This window comes from Bactrocera oleae, chromosome 2 (genome assembly GCF_042242935.1).
Source record: "Bactrocera oleae isolate idBacOlea1 chromosome 2, idBacOlea1, whole genome shotgun sequence".
Lineage (NCBI taxonomy): Eukaryota > Metazoa > Arthropoda > Insecta > Diptera > Tephritidae > Bactrocera > Bactrocera oleae.
In genome coordinates, this window is record NC_091536.1 from 10,822,058 (window position 1) to 10,848,124 (window position 26,067).

At 36.0% G+C, this 26,067-nt stretch overlaps 2 protein-coding genes across 8 annotated transcripts in view; both read right to left on the reverse strand.

Moving 5' to 3' along the window:
* LOC106624572 (uncharacterized) overlaps positions 1–26,067 on the reverse strand; it is a 363,928-nt gene that overhangs the window by 60,813 nt on the left and 277,048 nt on the right. For 2 of the 7 annotated variants that reach the window (XM_070108938.1, XM_070108934.1), the window contains 4 exons: positions 25,383–25,559; positions 19,931–20,044; positions 11,876–11,909; positions 7,335–7,539 (listed from right to left, as the gene is read on the reverse strand). In XM_070108938.1, coding sequence (XP_069965039.1) covers positions 7,335–7,539; positions 11,876–11,909; positions 19,931–20,044; positions 25,383–25,559 — 530 coding nt within the window. The remainder of the gene's footprint in view (positions 1–7,334; positions 7,540–11,875; positions 11,910–19,930; positions 20,045–25,382; positions 25,560–26,067) is intronic. The other 5 variants (XM_070108943.1, XM_070108940.1, XM_070108942.1 and 2 more) reach the window with 5 other exon arrangements.
* Positions 195–7,328, reverse strand: LOC138857165 (serine-rich adhesin for platelets-like). The gene has a single exon (XM_070108931.1). The coding sequence runs from the start codon at positions 7,248–7,250 to the stop codon at positions 2,004–2,006; it is 5,247 nt and encodes a 1,748-aa protein (XP_069965032.1). The 5' UTR covers positions 7,251–7,328; the 3' UTR covers positions 195–2,003.

Here is a 26,067-nt window from a genome sequence, read left to right on the forward strand (position 1 = left end):
TTTTTACGACATTTTGTACATATATATTTATTGCACATACATACATACATACATACAAATAATTAATTTATATACTTTTTAATTTTATAATTTCATTTCATGATTGTTTTTTTTTGTTTTATATTTGTTTCAACTGCTTAGTATTATAATTTAGATTTTTAATTAATGTAATTAATTAGTATTAATACGCCAATATTTTGTTGTAACTTAGGTATAGTCAACTATGTTTTACAATTTCAGCAATTACATTGATGTATATTTATGTATTTTTTAATTAGAAAATCTTATTGGAAATTACATATTCAATATCAATTATAATAGTATAATAACATTACTTTAATTTTAATTATTTAATTGAATCTCATTATTGTCAATAGTTTTCGATTTATCAATGTTTTTGGTAAAAGTTTGCTTGCCTTCGTTATTTATATTTTTTTTTTGTTGTTGCACTCGCTTGTACGCATTTTTTTATCGTTTATTTCTGTGAAACGAATATACACATGTTTTTCAATAGCTAATGCTTTCCTAATTGTCATCGTGTAAGAGCTTTTAAAGTTATTTTATATTTTTCAACTTTTTTTCACTTAATTGTCAATATAAAATAAATGCGTGTGTTCGTTACCAAGTTATTCAAGTGTAAAAAAAATGAAATTCGGTTAAAAATGCTTAAATAGTAAATATTAATTTTTTAATTGCTGAATTTTTTAATTACTCGTGGGAGTGAATACATTTATAATGTGGATAAGTTTGAATTTTAATTCTGTTTCTAATTGAATTGTTTTGTATAGCTCTTTATAAATAAAAATATTGCATAATAATTTTTTTCTATAGTAATTTGTATATTAAAAACGATGTATTTGAAAATACTGGTGACGAGCGGTGGATTAGGTTGATAGAAGAGTGAGATGATGGCGATAGTTCGAGACAGAATTAAAGACTGAGAGAACGAGAATGTAATCGCTAACTTTGTTGTTGCTTTTACTTGTAATTTTTTTTTAAATGGAGAGTGCAGGGCAAATACCGAAACTGGATTGTTGACCTTTTCTTAAAAAGCTTTAAGATTTATTTTTAAAGAAATAAATATTTTTACTTAGAGTATATACAAAACAGAGAGGAGAGAGAGCGAGATAGAGAGAGAGAGAGAGAGAAAGAGAGAAGGAGAGAGTGGTTTCGAAAAACCTTGCTTTTGAATAAACGCTCTAAACAAGTGTCATGGACTAAGTAGCCAAAAATAGAAAAAATGTAAAAAATGTAAAAAAAATTACCTTATTTTAATTAGAGAATTAAAGAATACATCAAAATTATTGAATAATAATTACTCAATTGATAATTTGTCGACTTCACGAAGCCTATGTGCATTTGAGAAAATATTTACTAGCTGTCTTTGATTCGCCAAGCGTTACTCACCAACGAATTAAACACACTATACCAGATACTCAAACAAACGGGCAGCACTTATGATGCAACCCTGTGCAAACATGTCTTCTGACGCATGCGCAATAGTGTTATGATTTTTTCTTAGTGGAGAAACTAACTGTTAAAAAACGTTGCTATAACCCTTTATCTTTGTTTATCTTTGTAAATTACCAGAATTGATTTTGTAGTAAAATTGATCTAAAATATGCAAAATAAAATCTGGTAGCATTAATGATAGCGGTTATACCACTTTATTAAGGTATCCGCATACTCTCTTGTACGAATTCAACTCGATAACTTTGTTGTTGCTTTGGACAAGGAATTAAAGAGAAATGACAAATCGAAGACAGCTAATGTTATTAAAAAGTTAAAAAAGACATACAAATTTTTCAATTACAATTACTCAATTGATTTTTTGTCAACTTCACGAAGCCTGTATGCAATTTAAAAAATACTATATAATACTGCGAAATGGTTTTCTTCTCTCAATTTTCGTTTAACCAACTCAAACTTCATCACCATTAATATACATACATCCAACACACTCATCGTTCGCCTTCCGTCCGTACTGAAAACATATTTTTACGCTAACACTCATACTCAAGTATGAATGGTTTTCTCTCGCTGGCATAAACCGGCGATATGGGTGTACCTGTTATACACGCATTGCCGACCGCTGAATCAACCGAACCGATCGGCACTGCCGCACCGCCTTTGTTAGCATAATGCATTTGTGCTAGCAAAGCATAGTTATTACTCGCAATTGCTGAAGCGTTCGCGGTCAGCGCATATCTATGATGTGTCGACGAGGACGATGACGATGAGGACGCCGATGCGGACGCGGACGCTGTCGATGAAGCATATGCGGCATGTGTAGCATCTGAGTGGCTGCTGCTGCCACCACTTGTGCCATAATAATTGAGCGCGCTGATGAGTGGCACAGTGCCGCTGCTGCCGCCGCTTGACGGCGAGGTGGGATAGTGAACAGCAGCGTGTGTGCGTGTATGTGCGCCTACTAACATATGCTGACGTTGTTGGTAAGCGCTTGCATTACTGCTGCTGTTGTTGGCGATATTTGTACGTTTCGTGCTAAGTAGATAATCTGTTTGTAATGCGGCGCTATTGATAGATGCTGGTGATGGCAATTCAACATCATTTGTTGTTTTTGCGCTGCGCAGCGCGATGAACGTATCGAAATTATCAGAAGATGAGGCGTTGGAGGCCGTCGAATTGCGGCGCACATGATAAGCGCTGGCGCCATATGCTGGCTGATGTTGTTGCGGTTTAATGGGCTTGGCATGCGTGGTTGCGGTAGGTAGCAACAACTGCTGCTGCTGGTGTTGTTGATTGTGCACCATAGGCTGTGAAACGGACGAATTTGACGATGAAGACGTCGATAGCGACAGCGACGAGCTGACGGAGTTTGTTGGTTTTGGTTGCTGATGCAGTTGTTGTTGTGGTTGATAATGTCGTCGAATGTTGTCCAACATGTAGGGATTACTTGCATCACCGCACGATGCTGCCATGCTTTGTTCCGGATTTCCGCCATGTTTTTTGCCGTCAATGAACAATGCGCTAGCAGCTGTTGACGGCGCCTGTTGTTGCGCTTGCAAATATATGTTTGCCTTTATGCCGCTACCACTTTGTTGTTGGAATTTGGTAGGCGTTTTACTGTCTGCTGGTACAGGCAACGTTATTAATGCGTTGGCTGTAGAATTTTGTGGGGCAGCTTCGTTGTAAAAATGTCGCGAATTTATATCTTTCATCCCATTAGGCGCTGTTGCAAGATACGAGTTATAGGCATCGGTAGCGTATAGGGAATTTATTGTAGATTTTGGTGTCTCTAGTAAATTGGTCGCCATATTTAACTGCCGTTCATTTTGTTGTTCTACTGGTGCCAATGACATCGTATTCGTTCCGCCAAATACTATATTATCTTGTTGTTGCCTGCTTTTAAATATTAAATTGGCACCTAATGGCTTAGGTGTTGCAACGAATGTATCTGTCATTGTCAATTTCACTTTATCTGCATCTACACTATACGCGCTTTCTTCCGGTGCCAGCGCTGCAGTGTTTACATCAACATTGAAATGATAGAGTTGTCGCGCATAGGAAGCGGCGTGATTTGGGGTTGTTGTTACATCTTGAGCTGTTTTATTACCTTGCTGCTCGCCTAGCAAGAGCAATGCGCTATGACGCAATTCAAAAGCACTACCGCCAGCTTTCTTGCCACGCGCAGCGCGTCTGAAGGCGCTACGCGCCACATAACCACTCTCCGCACCGTCGTCCTCATTATCAATGCCATTAACGCCAATTGTACCAACGCGCTCATCATCATATCCAATCGAGTTTGCTTTACGCGTGTGTTGGCCACTCTTTGCGTGATAGAAATGATCTAAATAGCTTTCGTAATGTAAATCCTTGTCGTCGCGCCGCTCATTCTTGACAGCCGCATCAATGCCCAGCACTCCATTTTCTTCTACATCTAGATAAATGTCTTTTTGTTGTTGCTGTAAGTGTTGATTGAGTGAACGATAGAAATGGCTTTCGGCTAGATTTTCATTATACGCCAACAAGAAATTGCGCTCATCTGCTGCGCTCAGCTGTTCTTGCTCGGGTCGATGCCAATCACTAGTGGCGCCAGCGTTGCATTGCTGCTTAACATGACTTTCGCGATGTTGTTGCAATTGAAAATCTTTATCTTCAGCTTCGTTAACTAGTATACGTATGCTATCATCCAAATTGGCTGCACGTCTGTAATCAACCAACAGCGCGGGATCCCCACCAGCGCCTAAGCTCATGAAATCACTGCGTTCGTCAGTTAAATCATCTTCATTGGAGGTATTGAAGAAAGAAGTTGCCGTTTCACTGCATCTATGCTCCTCTGCAGATAATAGGAGATTAGCGGAACCTTCCACGGCGAGTTTATTGTAAAAGTATTGTGACATTTTCGGATGTTCATAACGGAGACCCGCACTGCTACTCGTATCGTCTGCTAGAGAAGGCGTGATGGGATCCGTTGCACCAATTGAGCTTACCGGTGTTGCTTGTTCTACTGCTAATGTGGGACCACTAAATACGGAAGCATAATCCGAGCTACTAAGCGAGTCGGAGCAACCGCGTTTAGCTATCGGCAGAGTGCCAAGATTCTCATAGTTGTTGTTGGTTGGCGCTCTTTGCTCTGTGGTTGTTAATGATTTTTGCGCCGCCGAAAGACTTCGTTTATGTGTACGCCCGCGCAGTGGCTTCGAGTAGCGCGGCGAGCTACTATTTTCACTTTGCCTCATGTCACTGTTATCTATTTGTCGTTGGCGCTGTAAACGCCCTGCCGCAACGCGTCCAACTGAGTGCGCTGACTGTTTCGTGCTGCGCAGATTTTGTTCGAAATTCTCCTCCAAGTAAGCATCGAGATAATGTAAATTCTTAGACAGATCAATTTCAGACTTATAACTCTTATAGATGGTGGCCTGCTGCCGCCCACTAGCATTTGCGTTGAGCGCAGCACATTTCGATTCATAACTGCTGATACGCGCACGATCGCCTATAAAGCGGAAGCTGTCATCTTTGGCTAGTGTGCTGAAGCCACTACCATTGCTGGCATACTGCTGATGTCCGGCGCTTGCGTGCTTAAAGTTACGACATTTATCGCGTAACTTTTGTAGTCCCTGACGCGTTTTCGCTTGTATCCGTTCAAAATAGGAATATTTACCACTGCCACCGGCGCTACTGGGACTTACTAACGCAATGTTAAGGCGCACGCTAGCGCTGACATCTAACGCGCTGTGTATACTTTGTGTGCGATTCGGGTAGGTGATTTTAAGTTTCTTCATTTGTGGCAGATCGCTGATAGTATCGGCGGCGTTTGTTGTAGTTGCGTATGTCGTGGCTGGTAAACCACTAGCCGATTTGTGCATTTTACGTAGCGAGAGATTCTTGAAGACATGTCTCGGTTTGAGTTTGTGTGATTTTGCTGATGTGCTTAGTGTTATAGCGGCATTGGTATTAACAAAATCTTGCCGTTCGAAACGACTCACAGGTATGCCATTCAAGTAATGTTGACGCGTATTTTCGTTTGTTTGTTGTTTAGTATTGTTATCTAGTGCACGCTTGGCGCTTGCCACGCTACCGCCCTCGAAGAGCCGCCGTATAGAACGTTCTGAGCGCTGTCGTTTTTTGAGTGACCGCTGTTGTTGCGAAGCGCTTGAAGCAGCGCGTAGTCTCGCGTTGGCACTCAAATGCTCCGCTTGCATGTCGTCATCCAGAAAAATGGAGAAAGGATTCGTTATAACAGTACTGCTATCCGCTTCATGTGTGCTAACTGCAAATGCGTGTTCTGCCGCGGCGGCGTCTAACAAATAACCGCGTGCGTTGTATTCAGCTCCCTCAGCGCTACTATCACTCAGCAATTCTTCTAGGCTATTTAATGATTTCGGCTTACTTACTAAACTAGAATGCTTATTATCTAATACAACTACAACACTACCGTCTGTATCGGTTAATTGTACAGCAGTATCACCACGCTTGCGCGGTGCATAGCAATGCCATACACTAGAACGCGTGTCCCTCATACCTAACAACGCCTCACCTGTGCATTCCAACACTATGCGCGCAAAACGCTCTGGCACCATAGCTGCATCATTGCTTTGTCTGTCAACGTTGCGTACTAGCTGCCAACTGAATATATCTGTATCAGAATGCACTTTGCGTAAGCGGCGTTCTACTGCACTACACGTCAAGGCGCGCATTTCTTTCAAAGAGTTGGATTGCTTGCGAAAGCAATAGAAGGGATTATTTATGCTCAATCTTTGTAGCAATTCATCGCTACCGGCGATAAGCGCCTCGTAATCGCCCACTTGTTCAGCGCGCCCAAGCATTTTCATACTTTTTGGCAAACTGTCAAGTAGCGCTTTGGTGCGCAAGCGTCGTTGACTGTGGCGCTGCTTTTGGTGTGCGCGTATACTGTTTAACTTGTCGTCGGTGACCGCAATTGCATGCGGCTCGGTTATATTCAAAATTAACTGCTTACCGCTACTGCTTACACCATTAGGTGCTTTGGTATCGTTTAAAAAATTCAAGGAAGCATTACCGTTATTCATAGTACCACCACTACTTTCATTACCACTGCTTTTGGAAGTGCTATTATTCGACATGCTAATATTTTTGCTAATTATTGATTCAATTCCTGTGTCGCATTTGTCAATGTTGGCGTCGCTTGATACTGTTGTTCTTTGTGTTGTTGTCGTTTTTGTTGTAGAAGTCTGTTGTTGGCATTGCTGCCATTTTGTGTTTGAATTTGCGCTATTTGGGTTAGTGCTAGAAGCGCATTCGCGTTGCAAGTCTTTCTCTCTGTCCGTTTTATTTTGTTTTTGCTTACGATTTTCGTTCATAATTGTTTCACACATGTCAGTACTATTGTCATTACCGCCAGTACTCACAAGTGCGTCTATGATTTGTTTGGGTTCGTTTGCTGCGTCAGCGTCAGCGTCGGCGTCTGCGTCAGCTGCGTCTACAGTCGCTTTTGCGTCTATGTCAGTTGCACATGCGTGGTCTGTTATTAATAAATTTTTTGTTGTTGCATTTAATTGCAACGTGTTAGGTTTGATGTTGCTGCTGCTACTGTTGTTGTTGTTGTTGTTGGTAGTGTTGCTGCTACTATTACTGTTATTGTTATGTTTGTTATTTTGCAAATCGTTGTTGCCACCACAACTAACACTAACTAAATTATTTGTCATGGTTGTTGTTGTTGCTGTTGTAGTAGTGACATTCGTATTACTATCAATATTATTGATGTTATTATTCGTATTATTATTGTTATTGTTAAATGTATGATTCATATTATTGATATTATTTTTATTATTATCATTAATTGCCTGCTAGACCCTAGTTGGCGGCTGTAAAATCATTGCAGCCATGCGTACCTTCATTGCCTCCGGTGATCCGTGTGCGGTTTGTAAATGATGATGCTGTTGCTGTTGTTGTTGTTGCGCTTGTTGATGATGCTGTTGCAATTGTTGTTGCTGTTGCTGTTGTTGATGATGATGAAAGCCAGCTGGCGTGGTATATATCGAATCACCCTGTGGACCACTGGTACTGTCCGAACGTGATTTCAAATCGGCTTTCTCACTGGTTAATGAAGAGAGAAAAATAAAATAAAATGTTAATTAGTATTTTTATAACTTCGATAGCAACAATGCTTAGGATCAATAAGTATTACTGGGAAAAAGGTATGATGTGGATGTAGAATCAGTATAAGCCGGAAATCTTGAAGTAATATCTTATAAAAATACAGTTAGATTGGGCTCCGATAGCGACATTGATGAATATTCTCTTAATGCTGTTATATGCCAATCTTAGATACAAGTAAGTATAATATTATTTGGTAGAAAAGGTAGAAGCAACTCTCACTTAAATTAACTCATTCTCGATATACGTGTATAGTTTTCTGAGTCAAAAATAGTCATCACAGAAGTCATGTTTGAGTCAATTTTTAAACAACGTTTCATAGAATAAACCATTTCTGCAGGTCTCTTACGAGCCCAATTTTTCGGCTGGTGTATATGGTAATAGCTTCTAAGACGTTTAGAGGCACGGTTATGTGATATTTCTGGGAAGTTCAGCGCATCATCACAGAATATTTCAAAGCAACGTTTTTATAGTCTGCAAGTGTATGAAATACCTTAAAAAGGCGGGTCAGTGTTTTCGGAACGACGTATGCAACTTTATTACCAAAATAATGGTTCGGTTCGCGTGGCGCATCGCATCCTCAGAGACGCTGTACAGTGCGCTATCGCTGCTGTGGAGCCCCATCGCGCGCGCCAATAATTAAAGTCGACGATAATCATACGCGTCGCACGTTCGGTGAATGGGTCCAAAACGAGGTAGCCATCGTTCCCGATTATCATAAGAAAATTTTGTTCAGCGATGAAGCTCACTACTGGTTGAATGGGTACGTTAACAAACAAAATTGTTGCATTTAGAGTGATGATAATACCCAAGTCATTGTTGAGATGCAGTTACAGCCTCAAAAAGTCACTGTTTGTTGTGTTCTTTGGGTAGAAGTCAGTCGTTATGTTACAATCAATGGGAACGCTATAAAGTCATAATTAAAGAATTTTTCGTGGCTGAATTGGAGAAGACTGCTTGGAAAATAATATTCGGCGCTGACATACGGCTCTAATTTCTGCAAAATGTGGACCTTTTGTCTGGAATTTATTCAAGTTAGTTGCGGCGGGCACTGCGGGTCGAAATCATTTTGAAAACGTTATGGTAAACCTCTTTCTTTATAATGAAGCAAAGTTCTCGGACATGACATTAAATTATATGCCTTTTATTTCTTCTTGAAAGCCACATGTCTAAAAAAATGTCACCCTTCATATTACTTCAGCTTATATGATTGAGCTGTGAAGAAGTGAGATTGAACAAAAAAAAACTGTTTCTGCAAAGAAATATGCTTCAATCAACAATTCAATGGCTCATGTAATAACCCTCGTTATTCTCTCGCTATCACTAGTAGAGGTAAAACCTAGAACCCACTAATGAGGTGAGTTGATTAATTCAGCAAAGTATTTTAAAAACAATACCAACCAAACAACCCTTAAGCTAACACAATTTATGTGAATTGTGCTAGTGTGTCAACTATAGTGTAGAAATCTGTCAACGCTCTATGAACTTAACAAGCAACATTGTTAGAATGAATTGAATTGTAAATGAGCTCTTGGCTATGGCGAGAATGACAAACGTGTCGACAGTGTTAAAATTTATTCCACGCACACATACAATCATACATACGTATATACGTCTACTACATGTATATATGTGTAGAATTTCTATGTTTCTAAGCGTGTAGTTGTGCTTGTTTAGCAAAAACAAAACCATCGATAGCTGTACATTATCAAGTAAATTGTTGTTGTCATTAGGTAGTCAACGGTGGTTATCCTAATAACAATTTTGGTAATGATTGCGTTGTGGTTGAAATTCCAATGAGTTTTGCGCAACACAGCAGACCCTGCTTTCTATACATAAACATACGCGTACATTTGTCATACTCTAAACACTATTTATGAAACGAATTTGTAAATGTATACTTGTGCTTATAAAAATAGTTTGGTAAGCATGCTAAAGCGTGTACTGCATATATTTGCGGATTTGTTCCGGTAAAATTAGATTGAAATTGATTTAGCCTTTGGGGTTTGGGATTGGCACATATTAGTTAATAACCTTTTATTAAGGTAACTGTAAATTACTAACAATCTTATGTAAATGCATATTGTTGGATGAAATAGAAGTAAGAGATGTTATAATACACATACCATATGTTATATAATTAGTAAAGAAAATCATTGTGGAAAACAAATAATGTTAGAAAAGGCTTTAGGTGAATCTAATCTATCGAAAACCCAAGTCAAGAAATGTCTCGTTCCGGACGTGCTTTGACGTCTACCATGATGATGATAACATCAAAAAAGTGAACGAAATCGTGCTCGAAAATCGACATGCGAGTGTTAAAAAGATAGCATGTAAGCTAAACATCGGCCGTGAAGCAGCTCGTTAGATTTTGACCGATAATTTGGAGACGCGTCAATGCTCGGCTTGTTCGTTGAATACCATCGATCAAGCACCGTTTTAACCGGATTTGGCCCCATGCGCCTTTTTTTGTTTCCAAAACACAAGTTACCACTCCGTGGAATCCGTTTCGACTCGATTGAGGCCGTAAAAGAAAATTCGCAGAGAGAACTGAAGGCGATCTCGGACAGCGCTTACACGGCATGTTTCGATGATTGGAAAAAGAGGTGGCATATTTGTATCGCTTCAGAAGGAGCATATTTTGAAGGCAACAAAATAAATATTAATGAAGATAAAAAATTATTATTATTGTTTCATTTACAATTTCCGGAAACTGTCTATGTCTAATGTTACAGATGGTATTCGGTTGAGGTCTACTGTCATCTCTCCATCATTTTAGCTTATTCACTACACAGCTCTACAAACCAAAAAACAATTTTGTATGTTATAAAAATTTGATGCTTTCAATTGTCCAGATTATGAATTTGTTCATCAAAGTATTGAACATGCTCTTTTTTTGCAATCTTATATTTTAATCAATTATTCGCTTGTTAGCAATAAAATTATTTTTCTAGTCATGATTAGCATTCTGGGGACCTTTTTGCGCATACAAACATTCGCGTATCGCATGGACTACTCTGATACCCAGATATCGGTACAGTCTACTAATGGATGTGAATAAGAGGGTGAAACATTATTGTTAATATGGAAAAGTGGAAAGGTCGAATATTTAATATAGCAAAATCTGAAAAATACAGATTTTATCAAAATTATGACTTTTCTGAAAAAATATGCTGACAAACTCTCAGACTTTAGGAGCAAATTTGAATAACAAGATAAATTCTCTCCGCAATCATTTGTATAAAACATCGAATAGTTGTGCAAGTAATAGTGAAGAACAGATTTAGCAGTTCTACCATGATTTAAAAGTGATAAAAGGTAGGTGTCAATGTTGATGGGATCGTCACGTCACGGCAGATTACTGCTAGTACTTAAAAAAAGATTGTCGACTGTGTCAGTGTTATTCATGTTTTATATTAAAATGATCAGCGTTAAGAGCTGATTCGATTTAGCCATGTCCGTCTTGCCTGTCGGGCTGTCTATCTGTATATACGCAAACCATCTGGTTTTGAGATATCGAAATTTTGCACATGTCTTTTTCTCCGCAAGAATTTGCTATTTTGACATCGGTAGCTCCGTCATGATCAGATCGACCTACTATAGGATATACCAGTCATACAAACCGAGTTATCAAAACAAATCCTTATATAGAAAACTTTTAGATATCAAATCATCTAAATATTTGGCATGGATAATTTTGAAGGTAACGGTAGAATTTTCGAAAAAAATGTTTAGATGAGACCACTGTAGCATATAGCTGCTTCAACTCTTTTATTTGTCAAGATATATACACGAAATTTCGTACAGATTATTATCCAAGGTGTCGTTACAATCTCTAAACAGATCGATAACCGATTCAAATCAGATGCAAGATATTTTTATACCTATTTATTTTATAAAAAATACACCTGAGAAGCCTAGAAGCCTTTTAGAAAAAAAATGTCATCCATATCTAACTGAACAAATCATCATGTTAATTTCATTATATATCTTTACTTTCGCTAAATTTTTTACACCAATCACTAAAAAATACTTATATATCTGTTCAACTTTTATCCTACATACCTCACACCTACTTATGTACTCGTATATAACACTAAATACAGCATGAATGGACAGCGGTTTAGCAAATGAACTGTTGCAACAAAATGGCATAACACCAACGGATAAAAGGTTATATATATATACATATATAAATCCCAAGTCCAAGTATATATGCATATATATACCCATAAATAATAAACATATGCAAAACTGTGTAATATTGCAAGCTCACCTGTCTTTATCTGATGATTTATAGCCGGAACTACCTGTAAGCAGAAATAAAAAGGTGAGTAAAAATTGCTAGAATAAATACTACAAATATTATATTAAAACGCAAAATCGAAAGAGAGTAGAAAAAATTTAAAAAAAGAAACATGTAAGCAGACTTTTGTTATTGAAATTTGCATAGAATTTCCATGTGTTACTTTTGAATGTTTGTATGTTTATTAGGTGAGCTATTAAATTAAATAAACGTTTGTTTTTAGTTGAAAAGGGTATAGCACAGAGATCAAACTTCACACTACTATAGCTTTTTATAATTAAATAACGAAAAAAAAAAAATTGTTCCTTTTGGAATATAATAATTATCATAACAGTAATGAAAGCAGTGTGAAGTTTGGACATTGTTCGACATACCTTAACCGTCTCTTCAGTTGCAAGTTTTTATAACGACCCTAACACAAATACTACATCCCGCTTTTTACCGTTAAAAACAATTGTTTTTTTTTTCAAAAGTTTGTAAAAATTAGTTGTTATCTGTCGTTGGCTTACTCACACTCGCATGTGTATGTACATATGTATGGTATGTTGGGTTTACGTTAGCATACCTCGGATGATAGATTAGTGCAGCGCAGTCAACTACTCGTATGTTGAACAAATTTTGAGTTTCGCAGCTGATGCTTCTTGTGTATACACATACTTATGCATACACACTCATAAACACATACTTATTTATATAGATACATACATACCTACAAATGATAGGGAATGGAATTTGTGCGGAAGCGTACAAAGAAATTTTATTGGGTGATGTTTTAGCAGCTGAGTTCTGAGTTGCAGCTTTGCACGTATTCTTGCCAAAAGTAAAGTGGTTATTGTACAAATTCTTTGTTGCGCAAATTAAATTCGACACCGTCACCATGTGTACATACATAATTTCGCACATACATACATATAAACGTGTAACTGTCAAACTTTTACTGACACTCTTTGTAGTTTTGAAGCCTTGAGGCTTTGAGACGAAACGCCGTTGGCAAATTGACAGCTTGATTGACAGCTAAGGTATTAGTGTTGCCACTTCGCTCGATCGATACGGCACACAGAATACGAGAGATTCCAAATTCTGAACTTGAAGCTGGTTTCTGAAGCACAAACAGCAGCATAATTTACTTAAGGTTTCAGTGCTAACATTAGAAAATTGTATGCATTGTTTTATACAATTTCGTCAAATTAAATGTTTTCGAAATTTTGAACGTATTACTTGCATGTTATAACTACATAATGTCTGTCATATCTACAAAAAATGTCACTACAGCATATGTCTAACTGTTATAGTTACCACACAATAAATGTACTTTTATTAAAAAAAAAATTAAAAAAATGACGCCTCTGTAAAAGCTTTTTAGTTGTACTTTATTTTTAATACTTATTAAAACTAATTACTTCATATCCAAGACTGATTCAATACCTTTATTTAACTTTTAGGATTATTGGATTCGAACATTCCATTCGAAAGATATTACGAATTTAAAAAAGTAAGTATTAGAAAAAAGTCATGTGATGAGCGGCCACCCGCTCGGCTAGGCTGCAACATAATGTAGGCGTTACTGGACCACACGAGAGGAGTTCATGTAAATACTATTAAAAATTCGATGTTCACATCTCACCATCTATATGAGGTCCTCTTCCCATAAGTGCGGGAATATTTCGTTTTCAGCTTAGGGATTTATTAATGAAGGATTTCTGCAATCTTTGATGAAGCAGTTCTTAATAAAAATGTTTTCAATGTTGCTTTGAGGCCTCAGAGCTCGAAAATTAAAGCTTTAATGGATGGTTTCATTAAGTATGGAATCAACTTCGATGTGTCTTGACGTCAAAAATTGTCTATGTATTTTGGAACATTTTTTTATAAAGTATTATTCCGGCTGAGTATTATTCCGGGTCTGCCACATGCATAATTGGTATACTAAGTTCCGTATTTGCTACGCATTCATGGAACAGGATGAAAGGCGTAAATGTCAAAAGAAGCTGTTATGATTTATGTAAATAAAAACTATAGAAAAAATACATAATTGTTTTTCATAACTGTAAAATTAAGTTGTTCGTGAAAGCTGATAGTCTAAAGGTATTAAAGGAGCGTGTTGAACATATCGTTTATGGAAATTTGGATACACGAAAGCTTTCTGCAAAGTTAGTGACGAGCGAGCTCAGAATTATCGAAATAATCGAAATAATGGGGCCAAGTGTTTCATGACATAATCAATAATTTGTGCACAAAGTTCATTAATTTTGTTATCAGGCGTTTCGGCAGTATTAATAGGCTGCTTTGAAGGAATAATTCGACCCTATTAGAAAACTTTTCATGTGTTATATTATATGTTAACCGAAAATACGTGATCTTCAAACAATTGCTTAAAAGCAAATAATTCAAAATTTAGTACCAAAAACTCTCATCAAGAATATGGTCGATCGTCAACATATTTATTGAAGCTGGTCGCAGCTATGCTTGATATGAGCAATGGCGATGATTCGATACTATTTAAAGTTCACAATTTAATTGTGTCTGCTTTCATTATATGCTATTATGTTGATAGTCTAATAAACACTTACAATAGTTTGTGTCAGCTTGTCACTACAATGCGGTCAATGACCGTGCAACGCTGCAACGTCAACAGCTGCAATGGTCGGCGATAAGAGCAACGGCAATTGACGTAGGGACTTGATGTTACAACGCACGACAATACCCTTGATAGGACTACCACCGACGACGACGATGAGCGGAAACGGAAATGGCGAATGACGGTATGGCGAATAACTGCAGCATAGCCACAAGCGAAAGCGGAAAGACTCTGACGACGCCAACAAAACAATACGAAACAGCTGAGCGGAGGTGACGTAAGGAAGTGCAATGGCAACAAAAACGACAACAACAACAAAATTTTAAAGAGCCTGCCAGTTATAATGGCGACAACAAAAATACCATAAGCGCACTGACAACAATATCATGCAGCAAATGGTGGACAACGAATGACCGAACGCTGGGCATAAGCACAATTTTTCGTTCGTTTTTGCGTGAGCGGCGCAAATTTTCGCTTTAACAGCTGCGGGCAATTTTCTTTTTATTTAATGCGACTGAAGAGGTATTAATGAAAATTTTATGGCACAATCCATTGTTTTTCCGCTTTTGTTATGGACATTTTTGTACTTTTTACATTTTATTTTATTATTTATTTTCGATTTGCATACCCTGAACAGGTTATATAAGGTTTGCCACAAAGTTTATAATACCCAGCAGGAAACGTCGGAGATTAGGTTAGGTTAGTCTGGTAGGCTTGTGAGCCATGCATACACCATTTTTGCTCCTTAGCGATGCCAGATAAAGTGCTATTACGTAGTTCATGAGAAGTAGCCATCTTCCAGTATGCCAGTCTTGCTCTTGACATTTTCTGCACTCATCTCGATCTGTCAGCCACATTTAGCAGGCGTGTGCCCCAACCCTATAAAGTACATGTACAAGTATGTATATAAATGATCACCGTGACGAGCAGAGTCGATTTAACCATATCCGTCCGTCTCTCCGTTTGTACATACGCGAACAAGTCCTTTAGTTTTGGAGATATCGATCTAAAATTTTGAACACGTCCTTTCCTTTTCTGGAAGCACTATCGGACATAGTTGCCATACAAACTGATCGATCCAAATCAAATTCTTTTATGTCAAACTTTTTTATTTCGCAAGATATCTTCGCGAAATTTGAAAGTTTTAGTTATACACGTTGTTGCTATTAGAAATGCACCTGTGAAGGGTATTATAACTTCGGTGCAGCCAAAGCTAACGATTTTTCTTGTGGGTGTGCATGATTCTGTGGAACACAACGGCAGTAAAGGGTGTCTGGCATTACTGCGAATGCATACGCTTCTCTGTGAAATGAAAGCTTAGTTACCGGAAAAGTTGATGTTTTTAAACAAATTTTCGCGTGCGCATATTTAATATTTTTGTTGTTAATTTGCTTTTGCATTTGCTATCCGCTTGCTTTTCCTTTCAAATATCATTATTTTGCATATTTCGCCGCTATTGTTGTTGTGTGCGTTGTTTTTGTAATTAGCGCCAACATAACCGGAGGCAGTGAAAATGGCAGCAAAAGCAAAGTACCGGACAAAATAATGGGCTTGTGCGGCAAGCGAGCGTAATCAGCATATGGTTGTTGTTGTTGCTGCTGTTGCTGTTTTATTTTTGGTGCTGTTACGTGTATCTCGAACTGTTTAAATAAGAGTATAATGCTTTAAGGATGCACTTGCTGCTGCTTCTAGATATTTTACAACAATTGTTGTTGTTTTTGTATTTGTGTTTTTGCATTTAGCATCAACGTGCAAGTAATTAATAAAACGTATTTGTGATGTTAATTGTTTGTGCTAATGTTAATTTCGTTATTCGCAGTTTTTCGCTTTACACTCAATTATTGTTGCTATTGCTTTCGTTTTGCTCATGCCGCATTTGCGCTCAGCATCCATTTACATTCGCCAAAACGGTTTACATTCATTACCGGCATTGCTATGCATTTTCGAATACCATTTCGAATGCTATTTTTAGCACAATTTACATTTGATTTTTCTCTTTTCGTCCTTCTTTTCCGTTTAGAAACAGTTCATTGTATATACATAAAGTACAGTGCACAAATAAATGAGCAAAAAATAAAAAATAACGGTAACAACAAGCAAAACTGTAAAAAAGCGGGTAATCGACCATTGGCGAGTGCTAACTTGAAAACTTTTAATAAATGTTTGTTGTAAATTGGGGTTTGCCAACAAAAGCATATACCATATATATTGCTTGTTGGGGGATAAACGCTTAATTTTCCATAAATTCATAGACCAAAAAGGTTCACACTTGAAAATTAATAATTTAAACTTTAATGCGACCCAAAATAGTAATCGTCATTGCATATAAAAATAGTTGTATGTAAGCGTATTAAAGTGTATATAAATACAACTTACAGTGCCGAATCCAATGGGAAGAGCGTACTGAGTTTTTGGATAGATCTTTACTAAAGTTCAATTCTCGGTTATTATGCTTCAAATAAATGTCTGTAAGTATCATCTATGCTTGCGTGAAATTCTTTCGCTAGATGGGGCCAAAGTCAATATATTACCAATATGCGGGTTCACTGTCCCGATTTGGCTCACATTCGATATAAATATATGTATATATCCAAGAGTAAGGAAACATTTTTACAATCTATGCCTTCAGAAAATAACTAATATAATATTCGATAATAAATAATTTTTTCCTTTTTTTTTACCAGAAAATCGTCACAAGTGTGCGCTATATATTTTACCAGACTTTGTCTATTATGTATATAATGTGGCACAATAATTCACAAAAGTCTTTTAAATATTATTGCAACATAACCTATAAGGTAAAAATGAGATTAAGTTTATACTACAATAGCAAAAGTGTGCCGTGAAGCTCCGGTCCACTTGTTAATATATATAGAGTCTACCAACAAGAACGACGTGATGTTAAAATAAAACAAAACACTCACATTTGGTCAAAATGGGTTCTGTTATGCCATTTGTGATTTGAACAAAATGTCGGCCAAATGGTCACCACGGCACCGTTTGCATATCTTCACCTGTTCAGGCCAATTTTCGATGAAGTGCGCTGAATATTGTCTTCGAGCTCCTCGAGCCGTTGCTGGTTGACCTTTGGCGTAAACCTTTAATTTAACATACCATCAGATAAAATAATCTAGAGGCTTTAAGTCGCATGATCTTGACGGCCATTTGACTGGACCATTTCTCAAAATTAACCATGCAAATTTTTCACGCAATGTGTCCATGTTCAGACGTGAAACATAAGGTCTTGTTGGAAATATATAGATAGATAGATGTTAACGGCATTTTTTATCTCATTTCGAAAGAAATAATCTATGATGCCGCCATACCACAATCGGCACAAAACGGTAAACTTTTGGGGATGTAATTTCGTTTCCTGAAACACACGAGGATTTGACTCATCCCAATAGCGACAATTTTGTTTGTTAACGAAGCCATTAGGCCAGAAATGGGCCTCATCGGTGAACGTGAATTTACTTAATAATCGAAGACAATTTCCAAGCGTTGTACCAAAGTAAAACGTGACACGATGAAATGGCAACCCTTACTGAACACACTGCCACAATCTCGTCATCCCTATTGGTAGACGCTGCACATACGTCCTCAAATTTCGAAAATGAGCTTATTGCAAACATCATTATTTTGTAGATATCTACTTTGATTTTGGAGGCCAACTTCGGAAAAAAAAGTTGAAAACGAAAATGCCTGGCAGAACCGATTAGGAGATAGAAGTAAATTTTTTATGAAAGATAACTACTGCTTCTTCTGGTTAATTCGTGGCAAAAAGTGTCGCTTATCAACATCCTGTAATGATTGTACTTGACCGTAATGGTATTAGTAATCACATTTTAAAAATGAGAATAACGCGAAGTGGACTTCGAGTAAAGGTTTTCAGTCTACACTGTACTACGTATCGAAATCTGAGTTGAAGGCAAAACCAAAAGAAACTCAGAGCATACTCTTTCCTCTGGGACTCTAGGGTGGTTGATAAGAGAGATCCGTTTTTTCATCAAAAACTCGTAATCATTATAAGTTCTATTAAAAAAATCACGCAATAATGATAACATATTGAGTTTTACGATTTTCTTCACCGATAATGATTAATTTTGGATAATATTAGAACAGATCGTAAATAATCATTATTTTTGAGCAGAAAACATAAAAATCATTAATCACTTATAATGATTTTATATGATTTTTATTTATTTTTGCTCAAAACAAAACTATGAAGTGTTTTGCTAACTTCGTTGTATATCTTCCTTTTCTCTTTTGTGAATAACACAAAAATTGTACACATGTAACGAAGTTAGCAAAAACCTTTATAAGAAACTTGTGATCTAATATTTGTTTAATTTTGAGCGTAAAAAAGAACAAATAATGATTATATGTGATTGTTATTTTTTTTGCCCAAACACAATAATTACTTATGATTTATTATAAAATTAATCAAAATTAATAATTATCGGTGAAGAAAGTTATAAGAATCCGAAATAAGAAAATCATCACCGAAATGCTGAGATCGTCGAAAAAGGATTAACACGGCGTTATTTGTTTTTTTTTTTGTATGTCGATTCTAAGTGATTGATTTTTTCATTGAAAAATCGCAACAATAATCATTATTTACGGTCCGTGGTTTAAATGTGTACTTAATCCCTTAGCCAACTTGTAGTAAAATTTTACTGATCATTTCACGAACTTTTTTCATCAATTTGGCACGATTACTAGCTTCTTCCTGACAACCACTTTGAAATCGTGTAAACCATGTATAAACATGAGTACGACTCATACAATCATCACCATACATTTTTTTTTATCTTTTATGAATATATTTTATATATATATAAGCATTGTATTTCAGTAGATCCCTGTCAAAATAAAATTTCTTGAAAATATTTCCTTTGGACGAAGTGTTCAAGCGATTTTTTCTTTTCCTTTTTTGTGCATATGCTTAATTATTATATTTGTGCGTGTATATATGTGTGCCTTTGTAAAGAACATTTTAATTAAAAATACTTGAAATACTTGAGAGCGAAGTACAAAATGGCAATTGGCGATGCAGCAAGGAATAAATTTGTCGATGCTGCGAAAAAAAGCGCACTTTCACATATTTATTTCTTGCTGATGGCAAATGCACTGCACGGAGGTGTGTAAAGATTTAAACAGCGAAAAATGTTTATTAAATGTATGTGTGTAAGTATGTATATGAAAGGCTTTTAACAAAAATAAAGATTAATACTTATGTGTATGGTGTACTTAATGCATGCAACAGCGCTGCAGCTACTTTTGTGTGTATATTTTTAACAGTTTTTACATTTATATAATATATACATGTCATACATACCATCTTATGCATATGTATGTGTGAATTGAACGGCATGTGAAGTGTGATTGTAGTAAAATTTCTTGTTAAAATAGCGCATACTTTTGCATTGCTGGCCAGCACAAGTACTTACCTTTGAAGCAGCATTTTTTGCTGCGCACCGCATAAATGCAAAGACAGATTAAAATGAGTATCGCGGCCAGGCAGCCGCCGGCGATGCCGAGCAAATAGCTCATCTCCAGTGGTTCTGTAGTGTTAGTTCAATGGTTGGTTGTTTGGTTGGTTAGCGGGCGGGCGTACGCGTTGCCATTGGCAATGATAGCGCGATAACGAATGTGACGGTAGGTACGCGTTGTTGAGTGTTTAATTGTTGTTTGTTGTGAGGTAACGTTAAGTGCCCCAAGGCATTTTTCAAACAAAATATTTAGCATTATTTCAATGTAAATGCATATTTTTAATGCAATATATTTTTTGTTGTTGTGGTTGACATTCATTGCGGTTATTAATGGCGCAGGTATTTATTTATTTGTTTCACGAGGGCATATTTTAGTTGAAATTTAAAATTATGTTCCACGCAGTCCAGATTAGCCGAGTACATGTTGAGGTCGAATGCGTGAGCGAAAAGTATAAATAAATGTATTTTTTTTATTGAAATTACAAAAATAACGAGAAAAGCCCTTGATATTTTTTATTTATGTAGTGAAAGGTAGATGAGAGATAAAAGAAAAGCACTATATAGCTTATAGTTATTCATGCAAACAAAGGTTACTTATACGCAGCGGCATTTACATAAGACGCTTAAATCAAAGCTCATAAAAAAATAAGAAAAAATAATAAACTTTTATGCAAATAGATTTTGTAAGACTGCATTATGTTTGATATTTAGTGATGGCTGTTGTATACCTAAGCATGTGAAATTACCCTGTCATACAATTATTCAACAATTTTGTTTAGTAGTTTTACATTATTTACGTTTTTATAATAAATATTTAATATTTTGCTACTAGATTTTAAGACCTTAGAGTTTATTTAGATTTACAAGATGATAAAAAAATTAAAAATCAAATAAATTAAGCAAAACCAATTGTCGTCCATGCGCACCGATGACAGCTCTTAATAATATTTTTGAGCATATTTTTTATACGCTCGTATTTTATTTCGATTTTATTCATTTTTTCTGAAAATGCTGCTGAAAGCTCTACTGGAAGGTGAATTTCAGCACTAACATTTGTAATAAAATTTTTATTATTTACCAGTTTTTTAAGTAGAAAATTTTTTATAAACTTTTTGAAGCTCATATTAGACTAAAGGAGAAGCCTTTGAAAATGGTAAACATTGAAAGAAATTCATAGTAGGATGAAAGGCAGTGGTGAGATAAAATAACAAATATGAAACGAAAAATAATTTACGGGCCATCTGAGGTCGTCAAGAGAAAGTGGCGGTTTAATCTTTAAAGGCTAAACACGATTTATCTCGATTTCCGGCAAAACTTCGATTACTATGGAAAAAAGTGATATGGCAAGGTTGTAAGTAACAAAAAGATCCACAACTTTTATATCCCTTCAAAATATTTGTGAAAACTTTAGATAGGTAAGCTTTTGGGTCTTTAATTTTTGCCTTAGATATAAGATCGATTTTGAATATATTTGTGTCTATTCACACTACAAAAATCGGAAAACATGAACAAAATAGCAGATATCTTTGCAATAAAACTCCTTTTATGCGCGTTTCTTTCATAATTTTTTTTGTTGAAAATTTCTTTTTAAGGACCAGCAGTAATTTGCCATAATGTTACGATCCTATCAACCAACGTTGATGCCTTTCTTTCTTCACTTTTAGATGCCGGTAAAACCACTCTATATGTTATTCACCATAATTTTCAAAAGTTTCGGTTTGTGAGCATATTTTGCACAATTTCTTCATAATTTTATTCTCTATGGTTACTTACAAATGCTACTTAAAAAATATCCTTCCACGTCCAACGGTTTGACAAATTGTTTTAGCATCCATAACTTGATTACAGTATTAAACCACTGAGTTTCTTTAGATGCTTTTTCACATCCATTTATAGACTTTGCCGATATTTTGGTATTTGGCGACATCATTGTTTCTGAATGTGCGCTAATTACGTTTGAAAAGCAAGCGAAATTTTCATTGAATAAAACAGAAATTTTCTAGACGATAATTCTAGATATCTCCACGTTTTCTTTTTAGTAAAGATTTAAAACTTTCCGCATAATTTTTCGCATATTTTCGGTAGGAGCCAGAGAGTGGAGATCACTCGATGTTTGTAAGCACGAAAAACGTGCGCAGCCCCCTAATCATGACTGGAAAACTAATTTTTTGTTACAAACATGCCAATATTTATCAATAAATTTGATACGTAAATATCTTAAAATTAAGAACACATTCAATATTTTTATGAATAAGGTCGCAATCTTGAAAGCTAATCTTTGCTAAGATATCCAGTGCAACAAAAAACTAATTTGTTTTCTTTGAGACCGTACTGTAATATATAAAAACTGCTTGATGGAATATTTTATCTCACAACCCTAATGACCTCTAAAATAATAATAATAATTTTTAATATTAAACTTCGTACATTTGTTCCTTTTTGATATATCCATTAATAAAAGTTGCTTCTAGCTTGTTTAACATGCAAAATGTTACTCATACGCGCTGGCGTAATATTTTTATAAGAAACTTTGGTGTTAGCAGCGTTCTAATTTTTTAAAGCAAGAACAAAATAAAGAATTATATAGAATTATTTCAAATATAAAATATTTAGCATATAAACAAAATACCACTCATACGCCTCGGCAACCATGTAATTACTAAGGTGAATAAGTGCCGTTTTACATATAATCGCCCTTCATCAAATAGGTACATTTTTCTTTTAACTCTAGCACTTTTTCTTATAATTTTGATTATTTATGCCAGTGTAGCAAGCAAATGACAGCAAGAACACGAGAATTAAACTACAAAATAAATTATCATAAATTGCATGCAATATAGTTAGAAAGAAGAAATTAACATAATTCACACCATAACCAACACTATATAATAATAAATAAACGCATGCGATTGCAACAGTGGCAGTGCGTCGTTTGGCTTTTCGTTGTGGCGAGTGGCATGATGACGCTTATCGCAAATTAAGACAAGCAAATTACAACTTAATTGTCGCCCATAAGCATAAACGTAAGCGTGTGCATTTCGGTAACTGCGTAGATGTGTATGTGTGTGCGTGTGTTCGTTAGTATTCCTATATGCAAAATTTTACTTAACATGCAAAAAGATAAGCGCTCATAGCTTGATATTTTTCAGCCTTTTGACTAAATACCGCATTTCCGTCGCGGACGCTGTCGCTGTGGCAGGCAGCGGCAACCGGTGTTGAATAGCGAAAATTAATTTATGCAAATTAAATGAAATTAAATTACCGCTGTAAAATGTCAATTACTAGATGTTGTTGATAAAATATAAACAACGTTGTGATAAGCGTGTGCATGAGTGAATAGAATTAAAATTGTCAGGGGGGGGTAAGGTTTTCACTACGCAAGGCATATATGTTTAAAAGGCATATCCTTTACAACAGCTCGTAATCTATGTGAGGTTCGTGTGAAAAAATAATTTTTAAGCTGCTTCAGGATTTTATTTGGAAGTTGCTGTGTTTAAAGGGACGATATCGTTCAATCTTTTTCAATGTGTTGTCGAGGGTGCAAATCTTACCAAATAAACAAAACAGGGTAGCAAAGGTTGCCTTTTGTAAAAACAAGTCCAGACTTTAGGCTTTGAGATTAAACGAAGTAATATGAAAATAATTATAGGGCACAATAGACCTATGGTCGTGGTGCATATCCTCCCACATCTATCTATCTATCTATCTAAGAACAAGTCTACTTTTTCACTTATTCACTCTTGTCGACTGCAAATTCGTTATTAGTAGCTATATATCTGCGTTTATAGGTAAATTTAAAGACCTTGTTTAAAAACCTTGCCATGTTATATTTATACTCTCGCAACATGTTGCTACAAAGTAAGTTTTGTTCACCTAACGGTTGTTTGTATCACCTTAAACTAATCGCGATATATAAAGGGTTATATTTGTATAAATGATTAAGATAATGAGACGAGTTGAAATCCGACTTTCTGTCTGTCCGTCCGTGCAAGCGATTACTTGGGTAAAACTTGATATATCTTGACTTAGCACTCGTGTTCCTTGGCACCCAAGGGGGGTTGGTCAAAATCTAACAATGGGCGTAGCTTTGACCACCTGTAGATTAAATCACATATCTCTGCACCTGCTCTACCAATTTCAACCAAATTCGGTACATGACATCTATGTTACAGTGCTTAAACTGGAAATTTCCATATAATTCCATTTTAAATTCCATTTCATTCTTTCAATAGACGAATCAAATATCAATGAATATATCAGCATAAAACTCTGTACGAATAGTGCGTTTAAAGGGTGTCGTCTTCTGAACAAAACTTGTCAAAAGCGGACTACAACTGTTCAAACCCCCTGATACCAAATATGTAAACTTTTTACCAAAAATATCGATCAACCTTTCAGGTTACAAACAAACTTTGCCCTTTCTTACTTGTTTATTGAAAATTTTGTAATGGTGCAGAACTTTGCTAAGTTAAGCACTACACTATTCTAAAGAGCTAAAACAGACTTTTCTCTGCAGAAGTACACATGTACATTTATATTTTCTTGGAAGTAAATTCAAGCTAGCTATCATTATGGTAACATAACAACTCTAAATTGTTGTTGAACCTTATAAGAGATCTTGATAATTTCCGGTGTATTTTTTAATAAATGTTAACAAAGGTTTTAATTGAGTTTACTTAACACGTGTTGTTACTTCAAACTAGTAATAAAATAATGACGTTACTAACTTGCTTTCAGGGGTTATATCCGCTAATGAATTTCAAAAAATCGATTTTTTTGCTTATAAAATTTTTATTAGCCAATTTTTTTTTCGAAAATTTTTATTCGATTCGGCAAATAGTTTCAAAAATGTAAGCGTGTTTGTACGAATTTTTTAGTGGGCTCTCAAAACTTTAATCGTGTATTTTACAAAACGTGATGTTAGAGTCGATGACGAGTACCGATCGGCCTGAAATTTTCAACTGATAGATATTTTCTATCAAGTAATGATCGAAAAAATAAGATTTTTGTTAATAATTTCGATTTTTAAGCTACTCTGTAGTTAAAACGTTTATTTTTTAACGACTTTTTTGGTAAGCCGTCATTTTGTTAAAAATTAAAATTTTGACTAATTCTTCGATCATCAACTGCATGTATCTATAGCAGTATTACATTTTTGTGGATTTTTGATTTAAGGTAATTTTAACGGATATAAGCCCGTAATTATTAATTATTTAATAGTCGTCAGAAATGAAAAGTGAAAATTAAAAAAATAATAATTTGTAAAATAAAAATGTTCGTTATTAAAAATTAGTCAATACGTTATAATAAATACCAAATACTACCATGCATTAGTTACTACAATAGCATTAACGTCCGTGCATCACATATACATTTAATGTGTGCTAAATAAATGGAAATCACTCTGCACCTGTAAACGTACCCTCCACATTCAAATGAATGGCATGCCGATCGGTGCCGCGCTCATTCTCCACAACTAGATAGTAGGGACGCGAATCGTGCTCATCCGTGTGTAGAATATGCAAAGTGGAGAGATAGCAATCCTCGCGTGAATCCTGCAACATATCATCGGCACGAAAGCGGTCTGCTGACGGCGAAGAGCGTAAATAGCAAATCAGCGTTAAAAGTAAATTAAGTGCATGCGTTGCGATGCGACAGGGTGCAAATTTAGATAGTTTCGTTGTAAATATGTGTGGGTGTGTGTGTGTGATGCAGGCGCATGCAGCCAGCACAACGTAATGATTGACGTGCGCGTCAATGTCAGATGGCAGCAAGGCGATGGCGAAAGGTTCGGTAGCATAACGGTACAAAGAAAGCCAATGCATAGCAAATACGTTGGATATAAGTGTGTGTGTGCATGTATGTGCCGCATGCAGTACAACATTATGTAACAATTGATTGAGTTAACATGAGCACAAGCGTTGACGCAAATGCAGTTAATTGGCAGACGTATTTCGTGGTGTTGGATGAAGTTGTTGTTATTGTTGTTATTGTGTCAGGCAGCAGGTTATTGTTAATTACATCGTTCGCACTCAAGGCGCAGTGAGTTTTAAATGTTGCGCATTTTTGTAGTTGTTATTTTATGTTGTTCGTTG

Excerpts from the sequence above, each read along its gene's own strand:
- LOC138857165 (XM_070108931.1), bottom strand. The coding sequence starts at position 7,250 with ATGAATCATACATTTAACAATAACAATAATAATACGAATAATAACATC.